The sequence below is a fragment of the Beta vulgaris genome, chromosome 4 (genome assembly GCF_026745355.1).
Source record: "Beta vulgaris subsp. vulgaris cultivar EL10 chromosome 4, EL10.2, whole genome shotgun sequence".
Classification (NCBI taxonomy): domain Eukaryota; kingdom Viridiplantae; phylum Streptophyta; class Magnoliopsida; order Caryophyllales; family Amaranthaceae; genus Beta; species Beta vulgaris.
The window spans coordinates 1727314-1752972 of record NC_079205.1 but is presented as its reverse complement, the minus strand read 5'-3'; the positions used below and the strand labels follow the sequence as shown (position 1 = coordinate 1752972).

At 32.5% G+C, this 25659-nt stretch overlaps 7 protein-coding genes across 7 annotated transcripts; 3 read left to right on the top strand and 4 right to left on the bottom strand.

Moving 5' to 3' along the window:
• Positions 1-2942: 2942 nt before the first annotated feature.
• On the bottom strand, positions 2943-4598 carry LOC109134748 (long-chain-alcohol O-fatty-acyltransferase). The gene has a single exon (XM_019248814.3). The coding sequence runs from the start codon at positions 4446-4448 to the stop codon at positions 3321-3323; it is 1128 nt and encodes a 375-aa protein (XP_019104359.2). The 5' UTR covers positions 4449-4598; the 3' UTR covers positions 2943-3320.
• Positions 4599-8282: 3684 nt separating this feature from the next.
• On the bottom strand, positions 8283-10248 carry LOC130590930 (long-chain-alcohol O-fatty-acyltransferase-like). The gene has a single exon (XM_057393729.1). The coding sequence runs from the start codon at positions 9879-9881 to the stop codon at positions 8817-8819; it is 1065 nt and encodes a 354-aa protein (XP_057249712.1). The 5' UTR covers positions 9882-10248; the 3' UTR covers positions 8283-8816.
• Positions 10249-10384: 136 nt separating this feature from the next.
• On the bottom strand, positions 10385-12315 carry LOC104891785 (probable long-chain-alcohol O-fatty-acyltransferase 5). Its single transcript, XM_010677541.4, has one exon. The coding sequence runs from the start codon at positions 11753-11755 to the stop codon at positions 10709-10711; it is 1047 nt and encodes a 348-aa protein (XP_010675843.2). The 5' UTR covers positions 11756-12315; the 3' UTR covers positions 10385-10708.
• A 94-nt stretch (positions 12316-12409) lies between these two features.
• Positions 12410-13767, bottom strand: LOC104891786 (long-chain-alcohol O-fatty-acyltransferase). The gene has a single exon (XM_057393828.1). It carries the CDS (start codon positions 13677-13679, stop codon positions 12684-12686), a length of 996 nt encoding a protein of 331 aa, XP_057249811.1. The 5' UTR covers positions 13680-13767; the 3' UTR covers positions 12410-12683.
• Positions 13768-18342: 4575 nt separating this feature from the next.
• LOC104891953 (long-chain-alcohol O-fatty-acyltransferase-like) lies at positions 18343-20266 on the top strand. The gene has a single exon (XM_057393827.1). The coding sequence runs from the start codon at positions 18770-18772 to the stop codon at positions 19868-19870; it is 1101 nt and encodes a 366-aa protein (XP_057249810.1). The 5' UTR covers positions 18343-18769; the 3' UTR covers positions 19871-20266.
• Positions 20267-20404: 138 nt separating this feature from the next.
• LOC104891787 (probable long-chain-alcohol O-fatty-acyltransferase 5) lies at positions 20405-21970 on the top strand. The gene has a single exon (XM_019249168.3). It carries the CDS (start codon positions 20714-20716, stop codon positions 21764-21766), a length of 1053 nt encoding a protein of 350 aa, XP_019104713.1. The 5' UTR covers positions 20405-20713; the 3' UTR covers positions 21767-21970.
• Positions 21971-24352: 2382 nt separating this feature from the next.
• On the top strand, positions 24353-25229 carry LOC125496257 (uncharacterized). The gene is made up of 3 exons (XM_048641679.1): positions 24353-24602; positions 24702-24815; positions 25186-25229. Exons 1-3 carry the CDS (start codon positions 24353-24355, stop codon positions 25227-25229), a joined length of 408 nt encoding a protein of 135 aa, XP_048497636.1.
• The last annotated feature ends 430 nt before the right edge of the window (positions 25230-25659 follow it).

Below are 25659 nucleotides of genomic sequence, written 5' to 3'. Positions count from 1 at the left end.
CATAATAAAAAAATTAAATTAAACTCTAAACCTACACGGAAAACATGATCAGTGACGCCTCATCGTCCACGCCACGTACCCCGCCTTTAAAAATCGAATCGAACTCTACCTTTTTTCTTGGTTCTCGATCTTTTGGACAAATTTACTACCCCAACCCGTTTACATGGAGATAATTATGATGATTGGCGGGCTAGTGATATGCAAACAATTTTAGAAGCATGACTTCGATGTGAAGCATCCAACACCTATGCTTTAATAGATAAAGTAGATATCAATTGGGGTTGGTATGAGTGGTTAAGGGCATCTCGCTTCTTAACCAAAGTTTCGGGTTCAGTCCTTATGTAGTATGGAAAAAATCCCAGTAGGGATGCTGCCCTTTGAGTAGTGATGGCTACTGATGCGTGCTGGACGGGTCGGGCCATGGTACGTAGCGGGCTGAGTTGAGATTTCACGGTCCATGACCGGATCGTGAAAATCATGGGTTGGGCAGACTGGTTTGCGGACTGAATAATCTTAGCCCACACCGATCTGATATTGTTTTCACGGTTTGTGAAACGGTTCATGGGTCTAGTGGGCTGGCGGGCCGACATGAGAATTTTTTTCTCAAAATTATTTAATCATTAAAATCATTTATTATTGTTACATAAAATCTTTAAAATATATACAATTATTAATATTAATGAATAATTTCATTATTTTTAAATTTAATTGAATCATACTATATGCAATTTGATTAAAATATATCCAATTTGGTTCACTATTTACTTGGACTATATGGCCCACGGTCCACCCACCAATTTCACGAGGTTGGCCGAGCTGAATGGGTTGGATTGGCCCACATTATTGGTCATCTATACCTTTGAGGTACCCATACAAGCTCCTACAAAGTATTAGTCCACTCGTCAAAAGCGGCGAGAAACTCCTCGTAGTAAAATAGATAAAATAGTTGCACTTTAAAAAAAATGGAACATTAAATTAGCACAAGAGTTAAAATCATGTGCCATGGCTTAAACCCAAAAATAGCTTTAATAATTCTCTTTTTCTGTCGCCAATTTTCGCAAATTTGGAAGGATATATATTATACTAGAATGTACATGTGCTGGAGGAGGTAGGATGGATATGATGATTGTACATTACTGAATGATTAATCAATGGGGTTAGCAGTGTTTGTGGTGTTCTGTGGGAAGGGTGGTATAACAAAATTACAGCAAGAGAGAAAGAATAGTGATTAGAAATTGATATTATCAATTAATTGTACAAGTCTTTTGTTTTTTTTTTTTTTTTTCTGGATATCGGTAAAATTTACAAGAAAATAAAACAACCTAATCAACTACATAGTATCCATGGGAATATGTCCTAGTCGAACATGATTGGCCAGGTCATGCGTCCTCTGGACTTGTTGACGATGAACTTTTAGAATTCGACACCATTTAAGTTGATGTCCAATGGAGCGAATGTCATTGAGAGTCCAGGCAATCGAAATAGATTGTTTTTTATTAAAATGTGAAAATGCAAGAACTGAAAACAAAACGAACAAATAAAAACAATAAGAACAAAGGTACACAATTTAAGAAAAAGCATAAGCTTTCTAATTTAGTCAACTAAGGCAAAGTCTCCAAGAAAGGACTTTCGACTTTCATTTCATGGGGAAGGAGGTGGGGATGGGTTGAAGTTTACGGATCGTTCAATAGTCGTTAATAAATTGCGTTAATGGGAATGGTTTTAAGTGTAATTTTATTAGGTAAATATCCTTAAAATCTTTCTAGGAAAGTATTTTTTTCGTGGGCAATCAAACTCACCTCTAAACTTGTGTTTTTGTCTTCAAGGGAAAGCAATTTCATTATCACTCAATACCTGTGGTATTGGGTGTGAATGAAAATTCAAGAAGAAAAGTGGACACTTTAGGATAAATTAGCATTACTATGAGAATGGACAATGATATCTTTTACAAATTTACACACAAATTCATTCTCATTACCATCATTTATAACCAACTATCAAACAAACCGCAATTTGTCGTTGGAGTTAGGACTGGCCACATGGCCAGTCGAGTTGACCGAGCTTCATTATAGCCTTAGTTTATCTACCTTAATTCTACCAAATCCGGGCTCCAACTTGTCGAGATAAAAAATGTTCAAACATAGGCTTTATATTAGTATTTGGACTTGGGCAATTATGTACTAAAAATTACCTTTTGCTTTGTGAGAAGCATGCTTAGGATAAAGGATATATATGGCAAAATCTCATTAAAGAATGAAAAGTGTGAAGGAATACTTATCTTAAGTTCACAAGCGCAATTCAAGGAATATTATATTTGGTCCATTTAGTACTCAAACTATATTATCGATTAGGGTCTAATTTTTAGTTAATTATTCACGAGAAACTTTGTTTATGGATAATTCTTGTTGTAGTTAATTATCAGAATAGGAGGAAGAATCTCTATATCACTATGATTCAGGCCTAGTTAATTATTCACGAAAAACTTTATTTATCGATAATTCTTATTGTAGTTAATTATCAAAACGGGAGGAAAAATCTCTATATCACTTGTACATTCACAAAAAACATGCATCAATTCATGCAAAATCTAAAGAGAATTTTAATCAATGACAATATACAAGCACACGAAGTATTTATCAAGCTTATATCCACCCTTTTTCTTCCACATAATACAACTTACATGTAGATTTTTATCTAAATACAACCAGCAATTGTTACTTTGCGAAAAATGTCAATTGGCAAAATCTTGTATCAACTAAATTTTTTAATATAATACAAATTCTTCTTTCTTTATGAAACTTACATCCCAATTAGTTTCACGTACTTTCTAATAACTATGATCCAAAGTTATTGCATATTTGCATTTACCCACTTACAAACTGAGCTCCAATTCTTCTGATTTGTACTTTCTCTGTTTTTTATCGTTCTCATTTAGAATTTTGACACTATTCATACTTAGAATCTTCTCAATTTTTTTAATTTATTAGAAAAAATAGTCATATGGGATCATGTTTGATTCGTCTCAATTAGTACATTATTAATATTCAATCGTTATAATTTTTACTAAAATATAATGAAAGATATATAAATTCAAAGACGTGCATTGAGAGATGTGCACAATGAAAAAGATAAAAAAAACACAAGGAGTACACCATATATAAACATATTCTTTAACAACAAAAGTTGTTTTACTACTAATTAATGTAAGATAAAGATTATCAAGAATAAAAAGTTAAGGGTTACTCTAATATCATTTAAATACATACAATATGCAATTACAATTGTCATAAATACACGAAAAAACAAAAAAAATAACATCATTATTTAAAAATTCCTTTTGTAAACTCATACACTATCTTAAACTCCTCAATAGCCCTAATATCAACATGGTTTCTCACAAGTGGTGGAAGGAACCACCAATAGCCCGAACCCATAACAAACCCAATGGTTAGCGGCCCAGTTATGATCCCGTACAAGCCCACCTTTCGGCCCAAAGAATCCTTCAAATAAACCTCCAACATAACACAAAGCCCATGTAACACAAAAAAAAACATAACTTCCCACGAAGGAGTAACACGTGTCAGATAGTAAAAAATCAGCTCATGCATAAGCCCAGATACTAAAAAGGCTGCCATTACAGCAGGAATTGTGGCCCATTTTAGGCCCATGTAATTGGACAAAAATGTCCTCGTGGGTTTATATACTGTGTGACGCAAAATATCTGTTATCATGAGGTTCCATCTCCTACCCCAAAAATCTTGTAAAGAAGTGGACAAGTAAGGTTCATCAGACGGTGGATATAGCTCCACGTCTATGATGGACCCCACAAATTTATTGCTAATTCCCATGATTACATCAAGGAATAAATACAACATACAATAGTATATCACAAATATTAAATTTTGATGTAATCTTTCTTTATAAATGTCACAAATACCCACTAAAATGGAGAAAAATAAGGTTTCAGACCATATATTTAAGGGCAAAACTTTAGTGTATATTTTATTTTGGGTAGATGGGTTTTTTATTTTGATAGGAAATGCACCAATTAGGATAAATTTAGGGAGAGATAATTTGATAAATTGGTTATCTGATAAAGGGCCGAGATTAAAGCAATATAATAAAAGTTTAAAGTTACCAAGCCATGTGATGAAAAAACCTGTGATTCCTGCAGGTATAACTAAGGAGAGAGAGAAGGGTAAAAGGGTAAAAAGGGTGAAAACTGGGAGGAGAGAGAAAATTCTAAATTTTCCTTTTGGAATTTTGGAAACTATGAAGTAGCAATAACAAAATGAGGCTAAAACTATGAACCATACTTTGAGAATTGCCTTAGCTTCTCCTTCCATCTGGTTTTCCTTGAATGCCTCAATTTTGAGGTTTGCTCCAAGTATTTCTACCCTAAGAAATTGGAAACTAACTCCTGAAAAGTAGGAGTAACTATAGATCATTCAAAAAGGATGAACTATTGGGTACAATTACACATGTGAGTGCCTTTTATGCTACTATTTCTATATTTTTTTTCTTCTTTCCAATAAGCGTTAATGACGGATTATTAGAATCACATGGGATTTAGAAGTACAATAGTTGTGAGAGGAAAAGTGTACAATGTACAAAGAAAAAAAAAACCCAAAACTAGTGGGAGGGAAGAAAAAGAACCATGATATAATATGTCTTATATTCAATTGTTTATTAGCTATTTTTATAGTCTTCATGACTTGGTAAAAAAATCATGATACAATATGTTAAATGTATAAAAATCACTTGATTAATTTGTTAATAAAGGTTTATTAGTTTAATTTCAATATAGTTACCAAGAAAAAACAATTTTTTTATAAAGAAACCTAAAAAATTTATAATAATGCTCATTGATTTTGGGAATTTCATGAGAAATTATACTTCAAGCATGAGAACAAATAGATCATCCCACCGTTTAAATTTGAAGCACCCTCTTTTTTATTGAGAAAAAGATTTACTTTTCCAAAATATTGGAATACGAGTATAATTTGTTTTTATAATTGTAAAGAATTGTCATGAATAACCAAAAAAACAAAAGAATAACAACTATTGATTATAACTTCGCGTTTTCAATTGAAGGGTATTATAATTGATAAGTTGAAAAGTAGCATACGAAACTTGTATATAAGGTAGAGAAAATAAAAGATGTTCTGGCTTGCATACCCCACTCGACTTTGGCTCAAAAGCCCACCTCGATAGCCAGAACTTCAAGTTTACTATTTGTACTAGACTTCTTCCTACCCGTATCGTCATGGGTGAAAACTATTATACTTCTTTCAATTCGTTTTTTTTACATGTTACACTTTTGAAAAACATGGTTACCTAAGCAAAATTTTAATTGAAGATTAAGCAAAGTAAGGGTGGGGGATTAAAGGGAGTGATGGGACCACCCCTCCCCACCCTCCCCAACAATGACCCAACCCCTTCCCCCACCCCCACAACCCCCTTCCGATCCCCACCACCGCAACAACCCCCTTCCCCCACCCCAGTCCGCAATCCCCCTCCCCCACCCCTTTGTATGGTTAGCATACGTCTCTCTCTTCTACTTTCACCCTACTTGTTCTCAGGTGAATTATTGGTTGATTACTAACCTTTCCAGGCATGAAGTTATAATTTGACTTTGTATGTCCTCTAATATGATCCAAATCCAAAAATATAAATATCTTATTCGAATTTTATTGTAGGTCGAGTTTATGTAATTTTCTACCAATATGATATGAATTCAATTATTACTGTCATAAAATGATACATTAGAATTACAATAGGATAATCATGTTTGTATTATTGACAATCAAGTATAGTGTTCTGGTATGGAATAAGTGGTAGGGTGTGAACCGGTATCCTTAATGCGTATAAGCCGGTTGATCAGAGGAACGCCCCTCCGATGCCTGAGTCAGTAATGGGTAAATCGAAATCTCTCCAGTGGAGTATGATAATGATTGTGGACGTACCTTATGACTCATATCAACGAGGTATTTATAGGAGCCGACAGGAGTAGTCCTTGATAGAATGAGACTCTGCTCCTATTGGTTGGCTACAATTCTATTCTTTCACTAGGGGAAAAAAAAGGAAGGGCTGCGCAGGAAGGGCTGCGCTTTTTCTAAAAGCGCAGCCCTTCACGTAATAGGGCTGCGCTTTTAAAAAAAGCGCAGCCCTTCTCACAGTATGAAGGGCTGCGCTTGTCTAAAAAACGCAGCCCTTCTAAAGAAGGGCTGCGTTTTTTAGACAAGCGCAGCCCTTCATGGGTTTTTTTTTTTAATTTGAAAAGAAGTGGCATTGGGCTTGTAAAATAATAAGCGGGCTACTAGGGTTTTCATTCTCACGCCCTCATTCTCATTTCTCACGCCCTCTTCCTTCACTCATTTTCTCTCTCTCACAAATGCTGCAGTTTCATTCTCTCTCTCATTCCCAGTTTCATTCTCTCACAAACGATTTCACTCATTTTCATTCTCTCTCTCACAAACGATTTCACTAATTTTCTCTCTCTCGAACTTCGTCTTTGAGTCATCCTCATCACAAACGATTTTTCGTTCGAAAAAGAAGGTCAGAGGCGATTTTCGGGGACTGTGCTCCACCCCGGTGAACTCATGCGGTTCCGACATGCCCAGAGGCCAGAGGTGAAACGGTCCGGACTATGAATATGAAGAGACGAAGAAGGTGAAGCAACGAAGATGAAGATACGAAGAAGGAAACTATGATAATTCAAGATCTCGATTTAATTGAGTTTTTTTTTTTTCTTACTACTTACCGATTTTTTTTCTTGATTTTTCGTTCAATTTTAATTTTTGGTTGATTTTTGTTTAGATCTAGGCTTTGTTAATTTTTTCAATCATATTCTCATTTCTCTCTTGTATTGTAATTTGCTTGTTCCTTTTTTTTTTTTCATTTTCGTTCTTTACTCTATTTATGTTTTTTAAATTGTAAAAAAAAAAACTCTATTCTTCAATTACGTTGCAGAAAAAAACTCTTATCTTTAGGCCCATAGGCGCATTAAATAACAACTGGCCCAGGCCTACACGAGAATACCCCAGGGCAGGAGTACCGTAAAGACGAAAGGTGTCCTGATAAAATCGGTATGACGCCGTCAACGGTTCTTAGGCGAATACACTGATCATGACGATTCTTATCGATCCATCAGGACCGGTATGAAACTTAGTCAGCCCCCGTACATATAGTATATATATATTATATTTTGTTTCTAAGATTCATTTTTGTGATTTTTAAGTGATAAAATAGTTTAAATCCAAATTAATCTGATCTGATCCCAATATAATATAATCCGATTTGATCTGATAAATAAATTTGACTTCGATTCGAATAAAATTGAGCTGGATATAGAGTATGTAAAAATCTAATCCAATTTCTTACCGTTTCCTCCACTTTTGAGGTATGTTTGATTTGAAAGAAATGGTTCTTATGCCATAGGTTATTGAGCAACTAAAATCGAGTCAAGATATTCTACTAAAAAGTCAGCAAATAACACCCCTAATTTTTTAAAATTACACATCTTGAAATCATCTACACTAATCTTGCTTGTAATTATTATTTGATTACTTGATTGATTTTTTTTTTTGGCAATGTACAAATTTAAGCTCCCACAGTCTAAGGAAACATAGTTTTCCTTTTGATAGGGAATTCCTTAGTAAGTTGGGATCTTTTTTACTCTCCCCAACTTATTAAAGTTTCTCCTTATAAAAAAAAAGGATTTTCTAAGGGGTATGTTTTGACTAAGGGTGAGTAGAAATACCGGGTATTCGATTCCAAACAAAAAGTTGGTTGAACCCGGTGGGTCAAGAACTGGAACCAATCCTGCTTGGATCGGGTATGGGTCCAAATCTGAGGACCCAGTTGCAAGTGTTTCCAATTCAGGGCGGTAAAATTTTGGACCCGATACCCACTAGGTGCCCCGGTAAATATAGATATTTGACGAAATCAGGTCTTGGACTAAGTAACTAGTGGAATGTTTTATGTATGATGAATAATTTAGTCCCAAAATTTATTAGCTCGTCAATATATAATTTTGGCCGAAATTATTTCAATGGATACTACTACATATATGCTATGGTTCTTATTTTAATTTAGTCTTTATTAAGTTGAACAATGAAACAATTTAGCTTTTGAATGCCATTGGATTCCAGAACCCAATACTAAAATCGGTTGCTAACGATTCCAAGACCAATTCTAGAAAATCACCTCCAATCAAAATCGATATTATATCACACTTCAGAAAAGCGGGTATCTGGTGTTGGAACTGGTCCCAACTGGTTCCAAGGCCAATTCCAGAAAATGAGGATATGGTCCAAGTCCAACCAATCCCAATTTTGGTTTCAAATTTCAGGGACTGGTTATGACTAGATCCGAGTTCAATTTCCGAAATTTTCTCTTAATATAATAAAAAAATGTAAAAAGAAGTCACAAAATTACATATTTTTCGATGAACCAATTTCTAAAATTATTAAAAACAATGTTTTTGCATTGCACGAGCCGAAAAATAAATTCAGAATACAAGAATTGACATAACGCAAGCATATATTGGAATCGTCTTTCTTAAAAGTCGAATTGACATGGAATTTACTTGCAAAAAGTTTTTCTAATATCAAGATTCAACTATTAATACTAATCAAATTCTTGTATATTTACATGTAATTTTTTTAAAAGTATACTTACATGTCATTAGAGAAAAGTTTATGTATGGGACCTTGTATAAACATCACCTAAAGTATCACAATAAACTGAACAAATTAAAAAAAAAAACACTAAGCTAATAATGTTTCAAATTAAAATAACATAATGGATGTTATTTAAAAAAAATCCCTAATAGACTCATACCATGTCTTGACCTCTTCAGCAACCCCTATATCAACTTGATTTCTCAAAATTGGTTGAAAGAACCACAAATATCCTGTACCCATAACAAAACCAATTGTCAATGGACTAGCTAAAGCCCAATGTATCCTTATCCTTGGGCCCAAATATTTTTTAAAATAGCCCTCAAAAACCACACAAAGCCCATTTACCACAAAAAAGCACGTGACATCCCACGTGGGATTAACACATGTTAAGTAGTAAAAAATTAGCTCATGCATAAGACCAGAAACTAGAAACACTATCATTACAGAAGGAACTACAACCCTTTGTTGACCTAAATATTTGGACAAAAATACCTTCATGGGTAAATATATTGTGTGACGCAGTACATCTGCTACCATGAGGTTCCACCTTCTACCCCAAAAATCTTGTAGGGAGGTTGATAAGTATGGTTCATCAGACGGCGGAAGTAGCTCCACACCCATGATGGTCCCTGCTAATTTGTTACATATGCCTATGATGACATCAAGGAATAGATACAACATACAACAATATATAACCCACATAACACTTGAGTGTAGATGTTTTTTGTAGGTATAACATATTGTTTCAAGTATTGAGAAACATAAGGACTTAGACCATAAGTTAAAGGGCCGCCAGTTTTTCACGGACTTTTGATATTTAGCAGACGGGTCTTTGATTTTGATTGGAAAAATAGCAAGAATTATAAATCTTAGAAAAGGAATATTTACATGTTGTTTATGTTTGTATTTTTTGTGATTAGGGTTAAGATTATGTATATTTGATAGAGGGCCGAGATTGTAAGAGAAAAGGAGTAGCTTGAAATTCCCTAGGTATGTAACGAAGAATGAGATGAGACCGGCAGAAATACCTGAGGTGACAAATATGGGGAGGAAGGTGAATATAATGAAAGTTGGGAGGAAAAACAATAGCCTTATTTTTCCTTTGGGGATTTTTGAAGCTATGAAGTAACAATAGTATAGAGATGTCAATAATATTGTGCATACCCTAAGGAGGGTCTTGGCTTCACCTTCCATTTAATACAAAAATTCTTCTTTACAAATTCAAATACTAAACTCTATATTGGAATATCTAATGTAGTAAAGAGTTAAATCAGTGAAACTTTGTGTTAGTAACAAATGAAGTTCAAAAAGGGTGGTTATTCTTTTTATTCGGTCATGTAAACTAGATGTTTGGATAAGATAATCTTATTGGCAAGGAAAAGTACTATTTTAATGCATATATATATCACATGTATAATTATATAAAGTTTGTTGCATGATATTGAGTGTACTAACAATAAAAAAGAACAACAACCTGCCACTAGTTATTAGTAATTGGGTTAGTTTAACTTGTAACATGAATTGTATATGGATGATATTGATAGTATTTTACACTCTACAAAAAAAATGAAAGAATGACAGCAAGAACAAAAATTATTAAAAGAAATAGTCTAATTTTAATATAAAAGTAGACATATTCACTAAATGGATTAAACTAGTTATCGAAAGAAATTAACCTAGTTATTATTGGACTTATTTTCTTTTTAATATTAGGCTTACCGTTGCCTAATTTAATTTTAAAAGTAGGCGGTCTCTTACAAGACAAACTTCAGCAAGAACAAGGATACCTCTTCCTTTAGTCATACTCAAAGAGTAAAAAGATTCTCATTAAAATTAATCAGAAGTATCATAGAATATAATTGAACAAATAGTATGGAGATATACAAATCTTAAATCGAGCAGCAGTGATATCCTAATAGAGTTGATATCACCTCCAATCCCATATATCTTGAGATCGAGTCTTACTCCTTGCAAGGAGGGATCCCCAATTTCCCCTCAGGAACAAACCTAAAAAACCAATGCTAATTTTTTGCTAATATTCCCTTAACAAACCTACTCACAGCTTTGACTTCCTCAAGAGATCTAACATCAACTTGGTTCCTAACAAGTTGTGGAAGAAACAACCAAACCCCAGTACCCATCACAAACCCAACAGTTAATGGGCCAGCTAAAGCCCAATGTAACTCTCCCAAGCCCAATACCCTTTTCAGCCCAATTTCAACAACCAAACACACTCCATGCAACAAGAAAAAGCACGTGACTTCCCACGTGGGACTCACACGTGTGATGTAGAAAAACAACAACTCATGCATCAAACCAGACACCACAAAAGCAACCATTGTAGCTACAAGTTGGGCCCACCTCTTTCCAATACGAATTTCCCAAAATGCCCTTATGGGAAAATATACTGTGTGACGCAGTACATCTGATACCATGAGATTCCACCTTCTCCCCCAAAAATCTTGCAATGATGTTGATAAATAAGGTTCATCAAACGGTGGAGATAACTCCATCCTAAGAATGGACCCCACAATTTTGTTACAAATTCCCATAATAACCTCTAAATTCAAATAAACTACACAACAATATATACCCATTAAAATATTTGGGTGCACATTTTTGTTGTAATTACTTAAAAATCCACAAATAACAATAATGGAGTAAATCAAACATTTTGACCACAAATTTAGTGGTAATTTTTGATTTTGGGTAAATGGGTAATTTTCATTTTGCTTAATTTTGATGGGAAATGAAGCAATTAGTATGAAATTAAGGAATGAATTTTTGGGTAAATTATCATTTGATAAAGGACCAAGATTAAAACAAAAAAGAAGAAGCTTGAAATTAGCAAGCCAAGTGAAGAAAAAACCAGTAAGTCCTGCTGTTGTTGGGGTAGAGAGAGAATTTGGGAGAAATGTGAAGAGAGAGAAAATTGGTAAGAGAGAGAAAATTCTTAATTTTCCTTTGGGAAATTTGGATACAATGAAATAAGTATAAATTAAAGAGATTAAGACTTTTAACCATACCTTAATCAAAGCCTTAATTATCCCTTCTTCTTGTTCTTCCATTTTAGGGTTAGATTTGAGTTTTTTTTTTTGGATGGTGTGGGAAAGATTTCTAATGTTGATGGAAACTATGAGAATTTAAACCTATAGATTTGTACTTTTATTATTTGTTATATTAGTAGAAATAATTTATTTATTACTTGGTCAAATTAATGTTGTGAATATTAGTGTGTCCAGTTGTAAATGTTGATCCAATCAATGCCTCACGTTGGTATACATGGAGAATTAAAAGCAAGTGTATCATGTTGTTTATTTGGTGAGATTATTGCATGTAGCTTGTGGGTATAGTGAAGAGTTGAATTAGATCAATATGTGTGTTTTTTATCATTCTCACTCGTATTTTTGACATTATTTATAGTTAGCGAGAATTTTTTCAATTTTTTTTTTTAATTTATAAGAAAAAAATATAATCATGAGGGAGATTGTCTGATTTGTCTCAATTAATACTTTATTGATATGCAATCGTTATAATTTTTATTAATATATAACACAAGATATTTAAGTTCGAAAATGGATATTGAGAGACGTGCACAGCAAAGTGAAAATGATAAAAAAAAATAGAGAAAGTATATTATAAGAGTACACAACAAGAATAATCTAACAAAATCACACTAGACTATATATTTTTCTGAATCTGAAAAGAATATGGCAAAACTATTTCATCGTCACAAAATTATGACGTGTCAATATCATTCAATATATTAATGCATCTATTAAGACTATTTTTTCTCTTTATAATGAGAAAGGGAAACAAACCCAAAAAGAAATATAACAATTTAAAATGAGAACTAAAAAAACAAACTAAAGAACTATTCTAGTATTCCATAAATGCCTATATATATTTATGCATATTCTTCCCTTCATTAAAAGAGGAAATATAGATCTAATACAACCACAAAGTTGCATCAACCATAATTATCTCTAAAATCATCTAAAATACCATCTTCAAATTCTTGCCAAATGTTTTAATATCCTCAATTGACTCAGCATCAATATGATTCCTCCAAAGTGGTGGGAAAAACAACCAATAACCTGTAGTCATCACAAACCCAACAGTTAATGGGCCTGAAATAGCCCAATGTAAATTCAACTTCAAGCCCAATTCCCTCTTCAATGCCATCTCAATTACCACACATACCCCATGCAGTAAAAAATAGCACGTGACTTCCCATGTGGGCCTAACACGTGACACATTATAGTACATAAGCTCATGTACAAGCCCAGATACAAAAAAAGTTGCCATAGTAGCCATCACTTGGGCCCATTTTAAGCCCACAAATTTAACAAAAGTTAACCTAATGGGTTTGTATACTGTGTGACGCAGTGTATCAGATACCATACGATTCCACCTCTTACCCCAAAAATCTTGTAGTGATGATGAAGCATAAGGTTCATCAGACGGCTCTTCTAGCTCCAAACCAAAGGGTCCCACAAGAAATGCACAAATTGCAAAACATAAATCAATAAAAAGAAATAATGCAAAACCAAACATAATCCAACTTTTTGTAAAGTCATAAATTACTACAAAAAGAATAAAAAAGAAAGATCTTACCCAATTATTTGGGGGTAGTATTCTAGTGTTTTGTGGGGTGCAATGTAGAGGATCTTTTCTCTTTATTTTAATAGGTAATGCAGCAATTAATATGAAATTAATTAAGGATTTTTGGGTTGATAATGGTCCAAGATTAAAGGAGTAAAGAAGAAGTTTAGAGTTTGCTAACCATGTTATAAACCAACTTATTATAGTAATAGGAATTGGTCTAGAGAGAGAAAGTGGGAGTATTGTGAAGAGAGAGAAAATCGGGAGGAGAGAAAATAACCTAATTTTGCCTTTGGGAAGTTTAGAAGGTATAAAGAAAGAGTAACAAAGACATGCTAAAACTACTAAACATGCCTTGGAAAACTTTTGTGTTTCTTCTTCTATCATGTTTTTTTTTGGTGTGCAAAAACTTAGCACGCATGCATATATAGTGATATATGTGTAACAATAACATGTTTTGGTATTGTGGTGTCTTTGAGTTTTATAGTGTGGCAAAGTGGTTAAGTTATAATAGTAGGGGACCTCTAGTCTTGACTCTTGTCTCTTGCACTTAAGTTGATCATCATGCATTGAAATGTTTTACCTACTCCTCTGTAGACTGTAGTACTATATGAATGTATTCATAGTCTACAATTTAAATTTGCCTCTTTATCGTTTTCGATACATATTTCGCTATTACATTTATTAAGGAAAATGGTATTTACAGACTGCGATCTTTGTTGATAGTGAAAAATGAAATTATTATGTAATAACTGAATGTTTATGATGTCAAATTGATGGGTGAATTTCTCATGAATTTCTTAGCTAATATGCTCTAAGTTTTTTTAAATAATAATTCTATCTTTTTGTAATGGTATGGAGTTCAAATATAATAATCTTGAACTTATGTGTGATATTGTCAAAAATTACTAACAGAGAGATGGTGGAATTCTATACTACCAAACGTAGAATGCGTACAAGAATCTAAAGTATGCATGGTTGGCGTATTGACTTTGAGAAGTTATTTTTGGTTTTTTTTTCTTGTTAAAATGAAAAAAGTTGTTGTGATCTTGATATTATTTACAAAAAATCAATTTTTTCCTTAGGAAAAAATCCCATATGCTTGCTTGAAACAATTGCTAAAACATATACAATTAGATTAATATTTATATTTTTTAGGCTAGTTTATCGTTTTAACCTCGATGGACGGAAAAATTAACAGAAGCATAGCTTCTAACATTACGCCCGTAGCCCAAGGCGGGGCTAATATGGGCAAAAATAATGGGAACCCTATACAATTTTCTTAATAAGGCCTTTCATTTGTAGTTCAAAAAAGATAGAAGTATAAAATTAGTATTTACAGCTGGGTAATAGCGACTATATCTTCAAAAGTTTAAACAACAAAACTTTGATGAATTTCATGTTATCATTGTTCCTTTTCTCTTACACTTTTATTATTGATCCAAATGTTTTCTTTTGTCTAATCTTAAAACAATTAAAGTAAATATATTATGGAGTCCTATTCTATTGCCGTGATTGCATGGACCAAGAATCACCCCTAGAGCTTGTAACAAATTTATGCAGAGGTTTTGAAGTTTTCTCGTGATAATTCACATGGTACTGAATTGGTTGTTGTGAGAAGATAAAAGAGGAATTAATATGACAAAGACTACTCAGGAAGCCCTGCTATATAATGTACTACAACCGTTTTTATGTTGATTTGTTTCCAAAACAAAAACAAACATTAGAAAGAGTAAAATAATTTTTGTTTGATTGCCTTTTGCAGTTGTGCATTAGTGCCCTTGTCTGATAAATCATTCATTTTTCTTATATCAAAACATGATGTATACGTACACCATTAATTCTACCGAAATTCTTTCTGGTGTAACAATCAAAAATAAAGTTTCTTATTATACCTTTTTATTTTCCCTGGAGTACGTACTGTGTAAAGATGTAGGTGTAGTAGTAACTTGTAACAATTCAGATTTCTGGTTTATAAATACAATTTGTTTATAAACTAGTAACTTATAAATTATAAAAGTTAAGCTATTCTCTTTCTTTTTTGTAATGCAAAAAACTTGTATTGATGAATTAATAGGTTTCTTCTAGGAGTCAATGAGTATTTTTGATATGTTAGGTTAGTGGTAGGAATTACAATATGCATATATTCTATGTAAGGTCGTGGACTCGTGGGTTTAAATCCTTTTATAATAAAATTTGATTTATTAAGTGTAAGTTATGAGTTTTTGCATGAAAAATAAGTGACTTGTGGTGGACATATATACGTGATATGATGGCATGTACTATATCAGGAATAAAAAAAGAGACAACACGTGGTGAACTACAATATTTGCTTACACGTTTGATATTGAATATGATTTCAATTATGAAAGTTGAGAGAAAGCCTAAATTGTCTGAATTCTTGATTTAGCAGCATTTTTAGGTTTATGAATTTATGCATCAAAGGCAAAGTTGGCCTCAACACCCCCAACTATAGAGCGGGTGCATCAAACAGAACCAACTACGACTTAAAGCCGGAACGCGGACCTGGATGCAGGGCGTACCATAAATGAGGCCAGTGATCGTAATTCTCATTGGCTATAAGTCGAGCTCTAGATATTGGGCAGTCATAGAAGCGTTTCCCTTGATCGTGGTTGAGCTTCCAACTTGTTTGGACTACTGCAGGCAATCGATGTCGATAGTAAACCCTAACATTACATAAACTGGTATTGGAATTCTTCTTGAAACTTGAAGATGAAGTTGAGCTCATTGTTGTTATGCGAAGTTCAGTCTTTCAAAATTTAGGGTTCATTTGAGAAGTAGGAGGGAATATGGGGAACAAAGTCTTTTTGTTCAATTGAGTAAGGAGAAAACGAAGGCACACACCTTTTTTTTGTTAAAGTAAAAAATTAGGGTTAAAAAAGAAAAAAAATAAGAAAGGGGAGAAAATTATGGACACCTACGTCATTTATAGTACGAACTACACTCAATTCCGTACTTTGGGGTTTTCTGACTATAAATCGTAGTTGGGGCTGTTTGGTACACCCGTGCTACAATTTAGGGTGTTGAGATCGATTTTACCTACATCAAAATGTAATTATCTTACTTTAACACAGATTTTGGTTTTGTTTAATTTAACGCGAATGATTCCACATTATTTTTTTTATCCATTTGAGTCAAGAAGACAGTACAAAGTACAAAGGAGGGAAGAGATTCAAACCTATGACCTATCGTTCATAGCACATCAATCTTAACCACTAGATCAAGACATCATTGCTTTGAATGATACCGCATTATGATTACGTTAGAAATCCTACAATAATTCGAACGATAACTTAGGCTGTACGTACATATGTATATAGTTGGCAAATGGCACCTCTTCATTAACTCAAAATAACTATTGACTACTGCAGTACATTAACTTGTAAATTTAATTGTATCAGTATAAGGTAGAAAATTGAAGGCTCTATCATTAATGAAAAAGCCAAAAAAGCTACTAATGTAACAATAGTCCCTTACCTATAAGCTAAGGAACAAAAAAAATCTCTCATTTTCTTTTGTAGCAAATTAAACAATAATGGGAAAAAATAAATTTGAGGAGAATATTTCAATTAATTATAAGTACAATATCAAATCAAAAGAAAATCATTTTAGCATATAAAATATTTCTTCAAATTGAATCATTTTCTTAATTCCTGAAGATGGATAAAAAAAACTAGTTTACCAAAATGATTACGTTTCCCATCGATTTTTAAATGTTATCTAAAGGATGACAGAGCTATCAAAGTAACAAACAAATCTCAAGATGAATAAGTACGATGAAGAAAATTTGCAGGAATTTTGTTACTTCTCCGGTGGGCCATAGAAAACGAATTGTAGCTATACACAGCTTATTCCATGCATGGAAGAGTTGAATTCAGACATTTGGTATTATCTGAAGTGAATTTATTAGACTTGAGTTAAAATTATAAGAGTGTATTTAATTCATCTGGAAAATATGAACTTATCTAAATCGAACTATATTTGAATGATTTTTATTTGAACATGTTGTTAAGTGTTGTGTTACAACTGATCAAATCTGATAGCGTATTGAATCTAAAACTTATTTTATAAAGTTGAATATGTGTTAACCAACAAATATAACCTCTTATTTTGTTAATTAATTATGCCCTTTACAACCAAAGAAAATGAATAAATTTAATTAATTTTTTTATTTGATTTGTTTTGACTTTTTAATACTACTTTAATTTGTAACCTAAACCATTCAAAACAAGAAGTTTAGGCCATAATTAAGCTTAATTCATATTCTAATTAATCGACCTTAAGACCATGAACATGATCATGTAACTAGACTTCTTTACTCAATTTTTTTTTGATTCGTTCATTTGCACGTCCTTAGATTACTTAGACCAATGAAATAGAAAAGCTTAACCATGAAGCTAAGTTAAGCCTACAATGTCAAAATAAAAAAAAAAAATTATCACATCTTAGACAAATCATGAAACATAAACAAAATCTAGAACACCTAGCTGTTAGAGAAATAATAAGCAATAAAAAAACTAGATTATCTCTACTTTGTAAATCGAACTCCTTATATGTAGTTCGATATCAACGATATTTGTGTCACTTTCTCAATTATTATATGTATAATTATTCCCTTCGTTTTCTTTTGTAATTTCTGTATTTCCTATTTGGAAATTTCAATAGGTTGCTTCTTTTTGGAATATTTTCAGACATAGTGTAAGTTTGTGGCTTAAATTCTCCATTGGTTTTTAAACTGCAATAAATGTGTTAACACTACTTATTAGTTACATGTTTTACTCTTTTAGCCACTCATTTTTTTTTCTCATTGTTTACAAAACAAAAATTAACTCAAAAAACTAGTTGGAATCTTTATTTTTATTAATATTATTTATTTAAATTAGTGAAAACTTGTCTATTATTAAAGTCACATTAGTTTCACTCTCGATTTCAAATTGGAACAAAAAAAAAAAAACAGAGGGAGCATATGTTCATTACTCACTCCCTCCGTCCCATAATATAGTGTTCGTTTTTCTTTTTTACACGGTCTCCAAGACGTAACTTTGACCTTTAATATCTTCAATTTCGTATTAATAAAAATATAAAAACTTGATATTATGAAACTACACATTGAAACGAATCTAACAAGATCCCGCATCAATATGTTTTTTTATATACACAAATGAAAATATTCGATCAAAGATTTTAAAGTTTGACCCACTAAAAATAAAATAAACACTATATTATGAAACGGAGGGAATAATACTCATTCAAATTTATATAAAGTTATCTCACACATCACAATATGTCACATAAGACCTTATGGTTGGTGATGTAAAGCAAACAAACTCCTACATTTTTAAAATTATATGTCACCATATCAAATCAAACCACAAGAATGTCTTAAATAGAGATAACTACCAATTAGCAACTTCAAATCTTAACACTAAACACATATCAAAGACAAAAAAAAAAAAATGGAAGGAGAAACCAAGAATTTCTTCAAGGCATGCATTGCAATCCTTACATCTTTATGTTACTCTTATTTCTTAGCCTCTAAGATCCCTAAAGGCATGCTTAGGTTTATCTCTCTCTTACCCATTTTCTCTCTCTTAACACTTCTCCCACTTTCTCTCTCTAGACCAATCCCAAATATCCTCTTAGGTAGTTTCATCACATGGCTCACAAACTTCAAACTCTTACTATACTCCTTCAATCTTGGCCCTTTATCAACTAATAATAATAATAACAATCACCCACAAAAATCCCTCCTTAGGTTTCTTTTTCTTGCTTCTTTTCCAATCAAAATCAAAGAAAAAAAGCAAGTAAAAACATCAAAAGATCAAAACTTGCACAATAATAACCAAAAGGGTAGTTTTGTAAATTCACACAAGAAGGTATTACCCTTAAATTTTTGGTCAAAATGTGTTCTTTTCGTTATTATGGATGTCACATATCGTAACACAAAGAACATGATGGTTCTATGTTGCTTAATGTACTTGTTTAATGACATTGCTTTTGGTGTATGTGATCGTTTGGTGGGGGCCACACTTGGTTTAGAGCTAGAATCACCGTCTGATGAACCTTATTTATCATCATCACTACAAAATTTTTGGGGAAATAGATGGAATCGTATGATATCAGATATACTGCGTCACACAGTATATAAACCCGTTAAGTCAATGGTAGTATATTTTGTGGGCCATACATGGGCCCCCATGCCAGGTGTGTTGGCTGCTTTTGTTGTATCTGGTTTGATGCATGAACTCGTTTATTATTACGTGACACGTGTCAGTCCTACGTGGGAGGTGACGTTGTTCTTTGTGTTACATGGAGTGTGTGTGATTTTAGAGATGGTTGTGAAGAAAGGTTTGGGCCAGAAATGGAGGTTACATTGGGCTATTTCAGGCCCATTAACAATTGGGTTTGTGATGGTTACAAGTCATTGGTTGTTCTTCCCTCAATTGTTGAGGAATCAAGTAGATGTTAGAGCAGCTGAGGATATTATGGGTGTTGCCAAGTATTTGAAAGAAGTGTTGATGAAAGTTAATATAATTAGGGTTATCATGAATTATTAGTTTGCAAAGCTCATGAAAACCTAGTTTTTCTTTGTATTAATGTATGTATGTTTTTATTTCATTGGCGTTTTAGTCTTATAATTATGTTTCGATAATACTCTTTTCTTTTGTGAGAGTCTGTCTATCACCCTTTTATTCGATTCTCATGTTATGTTTATTAGCTATTAACATTTATGTCGATATCTACACTAATGAGAATTCATTACCAACATGTGTTTCTTTCGTTACTTTACATTCGGTATTTGGTCCACCACTTTAAACGTGGACGGGGTATTGAGTGAAAATGAAAAGTTGTAGAAGAAACACATATTTGAAATGAAATTTCATTACCATGATAGTGACTAGTGAGTTTGAGATTTGCCTTGCAAACTATATATGTCCGTTTTTATTTTTGTTATCATCATTCAGTATTACCTACCAAACTAGTCGTAACGAAGTTTAAATTAAACCTACAGTTCAAAAACTTTATTAAACTAAATTAAGTTGCACCAAAAATAACCACATTACAAAAAAAAAATCTTAACCAATAATCAAGTATGCTCAAAGTTTAATCCTATAACCTAGATCCATGCATATAAAACACATAAAATGCTTCAAAAAGAAACATATAGTAATTCCAAATTCCGACCACAAGGAACTTTCACAGATATATCATCCCTTTATTTTACAGCTTGTACCAGCCAATCAATACATCTTCAACCATTTCATCATCAATATTTTACTACCACAATAATTATGTTCTCCACATATTCTATATATATATATAAAGATTGAACAACAAAAAGAAAAGCTAACAAATACAAAAGAATCTCTAAAATCTCACCAACCAAAAAAAAAAGAAAAATGGAAGAAGAAGCAAAGAATTTCTTCAAAGCATGGTTGATAGTTCTTGCATCTTTATGTTACTCCTATTTCTTAGCCTCAAAAATCCCAAAGGGTATTTTTAGATTTTTCTCTCTCCTACCAATTTTCTCTCTCTTCATTTTACTCCCACTTTCTCTCTCTAGACCAATTCCAAGTGCAATATTAGGAGGTTTTATTACTTGGTTAGCCAACTTTAAACTCTTACTTTACTCCTTTAATCTTGGTCCTTTATCAACTAATCACACACAAAAATCCCTAATTAGATTCATATTTTTTGCAGCTTTTCCTATCAAAATCAAAGAAAAGAAGCAAAAGGGTAGTTTTGGAATTTCACATAAGAAGGTTTTAGTACCCTTAAATTTTTGGTCAAAATGTGTTGTTTTTGTGATTTTAGATGTAATATACACTTACAAAAAACATATGATTTTGCTTTGTTGTTTGATGTATTTATTCATTGACATTATTTTTGGTGTATGTGATCTTCTTGTGGGGTCCACTCTAGGGTTAGAGCTTGAATCATCACCGTCTGATGAACCTTACTTATCAACATCATTGCAAGATTTTTGGGGGAGAAGATGGAACCGCATGATATCAGATATACTGCGTCACACAGTATATAAACCCATAAAGTCAACATTTGAAAATGTCTTGGGCCTTAAATGGGCCTCATGGGCCCCAGTGATGGGTGTGATGTCTGCTTTTGTTGTGTCTGGATTAATGCATGAGCTCATCTTTTTTTACGTGACACGTGCTACTCCCACGTGGGAGGTTACATGGTTTTTTGTATTACATGGTGTATGTGTGGTTTTGGAGATGATTGTGAAGAGATGTTTGGGCCAGAAATGGAAGCTACATTGGGCTGTTTCAGGCCCATTAACAGTTGGGTTTGTGATGGTTACGGGCTTTTGGTTGTTCTTTCCTCAAATATGGAGAAATCAAGTGGATATTAAAGCAACTGAAGATATTATGAGTTTTGGCAAGTATTTGAAAGATGTTGTGATGAGAGTAAATAAACTCTTGAATTGTGTTTAATTTACAAAGATATATATGTTTCATCAAAGTGTAATCATAAGTTTAATTTCATTCTTGTTCGTTTAGAGATAATAAGAGTTTGTTTAGGAATTCAGCGCGTTTTATTTACTTGAATTTTGTTAAAATAGAAGGTTTTCCCTACACATATAGCCCTAAGGGCTAAGCATGGCAATATTTATACATGTCCTTAGTGTATAGTGTATCGATTTCGAAAATTATGACTATTTTCCTAGGACTATTGATAGGTTTACCATTTAATGTTTAATTACTTCCTCCGTTATATTTTAAATGCAACAAAGGGGTCTTTTTTGTGAAATATTAAATATTTATTTGTTGCATTTAAAACGAAACAGAAGAAACATATATGAACACGATAGTTTGAAGTACTAGTTGTGAGTGAATGATGATCAATGAGATAGTGAAGCGCAAAACTTGAAATAATAAAGATCATGTTTACTTGCTGAATACACAGTTGTAAGTGGAAGAAGATCATGAGAAATATGATCTTGTATTTTACAAGAATTGAACATGCTGCTCAGGGGCCAAGGACTGAACAAGCCCATCTATCAATTAATATTAGTCCAACATATTTAAAATTTTGCCAGCTGGGCTAGGCCCAACGCGATTTGGACTGTGGCACACTGGTCTTACCAGCTTAACTCTACTTCACATGAATAAATAATAAAATAATACTCCTTTAAAAATAAAAATTAATACTCCTTTTTTTTTAAAAAAAAATTAATACTCCTTTCTTTTCAATAGAGAAACTTCTCAACTTAAAATACATAAAATCATCGGTTTTTTCACCAAATTGTTAGGAATATGTATTGTATGCAATGACAAATCGAACAATAAAGTATAATATCCGAAGAAAATAAGAAATAAAGCATTACACAACACACGAAGATGTAGCGTGGAAACCCTTTGAATAGGGAGAAAACCACGATCACTGCACTAAGACTTTAAATATTAGATTATGATACAAGGATAAATCTTTAATCTCTTTAGACTCTCTGACCTCTCTCTAAGTTCTCTAGTCTCTCTAGAATGAAGAATATTTATCTCTCTTATATTTTGACATAACATGAACAATAGCGACTACAAAGATATTTATACTAGGGTTATAATTTAGGCATCCTAATTAACCAAGAAAACTAAAATAAATCAAGAACACTGAAAAGAAGAAGCAAATTTTTTTTTAGAGAGCCACAAGGGTGGGGATAGAATCGATCCCATAATCTCATGAAACCGGGAGAGGAGCTCTAACCAAAAGAGCTTTCTCTCACACTCAATTTGTGTTGAAATTTAACGGCCTATTCTAACAATTTGGTCTTTCCATATTGTTATACTATCGTTTTTTGCACGCGATGCGTGCTTGGATTTTTTTTCAAGACAGAAACTTGATTTTTTTTTTTTACGTAAGTAAAAGTCAAAATTTGAACATTAGACATATATGAAGTATAATTGTTTTTAGTTACAAAATTTAATTGGTTTAGTCTCTGTCACTTAAGTATCTCACCGGTCTTTTTTTTTTTACTTTTCAATGTTAAATTCTATGAACAAAATAGAAATTTTATCGAATTTATTATGATTTCTAATATTATAATTTTTTAGTTGATTTTTGAATTAAGTACACTACTTCATATATTGTGAACTAGCCTTCATATGCACGCGATGCGTGCGTTAATTTCAAATTTTGTTATCCTATTAGATACTCCATTCATACTTTATTTATGATTAAACTTAAATGTGAAAAATTCAACAGTTAGATGAATTTAGATATATTAATTTGCTAATGTAAAAAAATAAAAAGGTTGTGAGTGATTGTTAACATTAGTTTTTTGTGAATGAATATTGAACAGAAAGAACAAAAATAATGAGTTGGTTTAACTGGATTAAAGAGTATTAAAGGTAGTGGATGTTCAGACTTTTCATGTGCATGTTATGTATGCCATCTTTTTTATAAGGTATAAATATTTTGTCCATTTAATTTTTGATTGAAGTATTTGATGCATATACCATTTTAAACTTGTTTTAAATGGCAAGTTGGAATGAGATTTTTAAATGATTTGCTTTTGTAATTTTTTTCATTCCATTAATTAGATCATTAAGGGTATTTTAGTCACTTCAAAAGAGGACACCACACCTCCTCCCTTGGCTTATATAATAGAGATAAAGTGACACTCTGATTTCAAGTCAAATCTTGTGAGTATGTATTGACATGGTAGTGTATTGGTTATAGTTTGTAAGTTAACTTTTTGGTTTTTATAAAGTTTCCTCATTTGAGTGATTTCTATAATGTCAATCATGCAATTCTATGATTTTAGTTGACTTGTGAGTAATTGTTATAATTTTATTTCCAATATTTTGTTTAAAACCCCTTTAATCTGTGAGTGAATTTATAATTTAGAAAAGAAATAAAGTAAAATAGTTTTGTCTTTCGAGATACCATAACTCTCCCGTCCCTTATATAATAGAAATATTAGATATGGATTAGTACTAGTTATAGAAACGAAGTTGGCTTCAAGAGAAAAGAAAGAAGAAAAACCCTAAAAGATAAAATAAAAAATCAATGGCGCATATGAGATGAACCTTAGGAATAATCCGTTGAAGTTTTTCCGCAGGAATCCAAAACGAAATTTTAGGAAGCCGACTAAGAGTCCCATGTATCTTGGGAGAGTCAAAGCAAGGGACAATGAATACAAGATGAAGGTTTTAAAGGATTACTTGGCTTACCTTTATTATACCAAACAATTACGAGAAATACAAAGTGACATCAACATGTTGGAACAAGATCACGTAGTCAGCGAACCAATGCTTGCATTGGATTTCAGCAGTCAGTATTATTACTTGATATATATTTTCTTTTCTTAGGGTTCGACATATGAATGTAGTTAGGGTTTAGAGTAATGGGATTTTGTTTAATATATAACAGAGATGAAGGTATCTGATACTGGATTGGCAGCTCCTAGTCATGATGTTGATCTTGTGTTGATGAAACAAGACCACGTTGTTGTCGACGAAGCAATGATCGCCTTCGATTTCAGCAGTCAGTTATATACTTCCTCCGTAACAAAATAGATGCTAAATTTTGACTTTTACGCTTGTACATACAGTACTTCGACCATTTAAGTTACTCTAATTGTTTATTAGTAAAAAGTATAAGAAGTTAATATTATGAAAGTATACATTGAAATGAATCCAACGATATCATAGTAACATAAATGTAGCTGGTGAATAGTTCGATTTTCAAAGTGTAAGGAAGTATTACGCACACATGAACACTTTTTTTGGCATTCATATTTTCTTAGGGTTCATATGAATTTAGGGTTCAAGCTAGTTGGTAGTTTTGTACTGAATTATGATTGTGTTTTTCTATTTGTGGGTTAAAGTAATGCATTTTGTTTAATGTATAACAGGGATGAATGTATCTGATACTGGATTGTCAGCTCCTAACCTCTAAAGGTACGGTATTGCTTGTGTGAATTTTTTCTAAGAATATACTTTCTTCGTTTTAAGTGAAACGCTTTGCTCACATAAAAGAGAAAAGTGTTTCATTTATTTAGAACGGAGGAAGTAGCTCTCTTTCCCAATGGTATCAGAATTACTGCATACTTATCAGGTTGCAAGATGTACAAAGATAATGGAGAAAACTTTGTGAATTGTTGCCAACCTAGCTCAAGTGGCAGTTGACACACTTGGCTTGTTCAATATCAGCTACTCATGGATCTGTTGCAGTCTTGCAGACTAATCATTTAAAAACAAGATTGATTGCACCAAAAAAATTAAGTTTTGAAAGAAAGCTTTTAATTTAGTGTACCTTAAAGTAACATTCTGATTTGTTAAAACTTGTAGTACCATTAATTTACTGCTTTCTTAGCAACAAAACTTCA

What these genes read in the sequence shown, in the direction of transcription:
- LOC104891953 (XM_057393827.1), top strand. Translation starts at nt 18,770, where the DNA reads ATGGAAGGAGAAACCAAGAATTTCTTCAAGGCATGCATTGCAATCCTT.
- LOC104891786 (XM_057393828.1), bottom strand. Translation starts at nt 13,679, where the DNA reads ATGATAGAAGAAGAAACACAAAAGTTTTCCAAGGCATGTTTAGTAGTT.
- LOC104891785 (XM_010677541.4), bottom strand. Translation starts at nt 11,755, where the DNA reads ATGGAAGAACAAGAAGAAGGGATAATTAAGGCTTTGATTAAGGTATGG.
- LOC125496257 (XM_048641679.1), top strand. Translation starts at nt 24,353, where the DNA reads ATGAACCTTAGGAATAATCCGTTGAAGTTTTTCCGCAGGAATCCAAAA. An exon ending in GCTTGCATTGGATTTCAGCA is followed by an intron (nt 24,603 to 24,701) that starts GTCAGTATTATT and finishes AATATATAACAG; the next exon opens with AGATGAAGGTATCTGATACT. An exon ending in GATCGCCTTCGATTTCAGCA is followed by an intron (nt 24,816 to 25,185) that starts GTCAGTTATATA and finishes AATGTATAACAG; the next exon opens with GGATGAATGTATCTGATACT.
- LOC109134748 (XM_019248814.3), bottom strand. Translation starts at nt 4,448, where the DNA reads ATGATCTATAGTTACTCCTACTTTTCAGGAGTTAGTTTCCAATTTCTT.
- LOC130590930 (XM_057393729.1), bottom strand. Translation starts at nt 9,881, where the DNA reads ATGGAAGGTGAAGCCAAGACCCTCCTTAGGGTATGCACAATATTATTG.
- LOC104891787 (XM_019249168.3), top strand. Translation starts at nt 20,714, where the DNA reads ATGGAAGAAGAAGCAAAGAATTTCTTCAAAGCATGGTTGATAGTTCTT.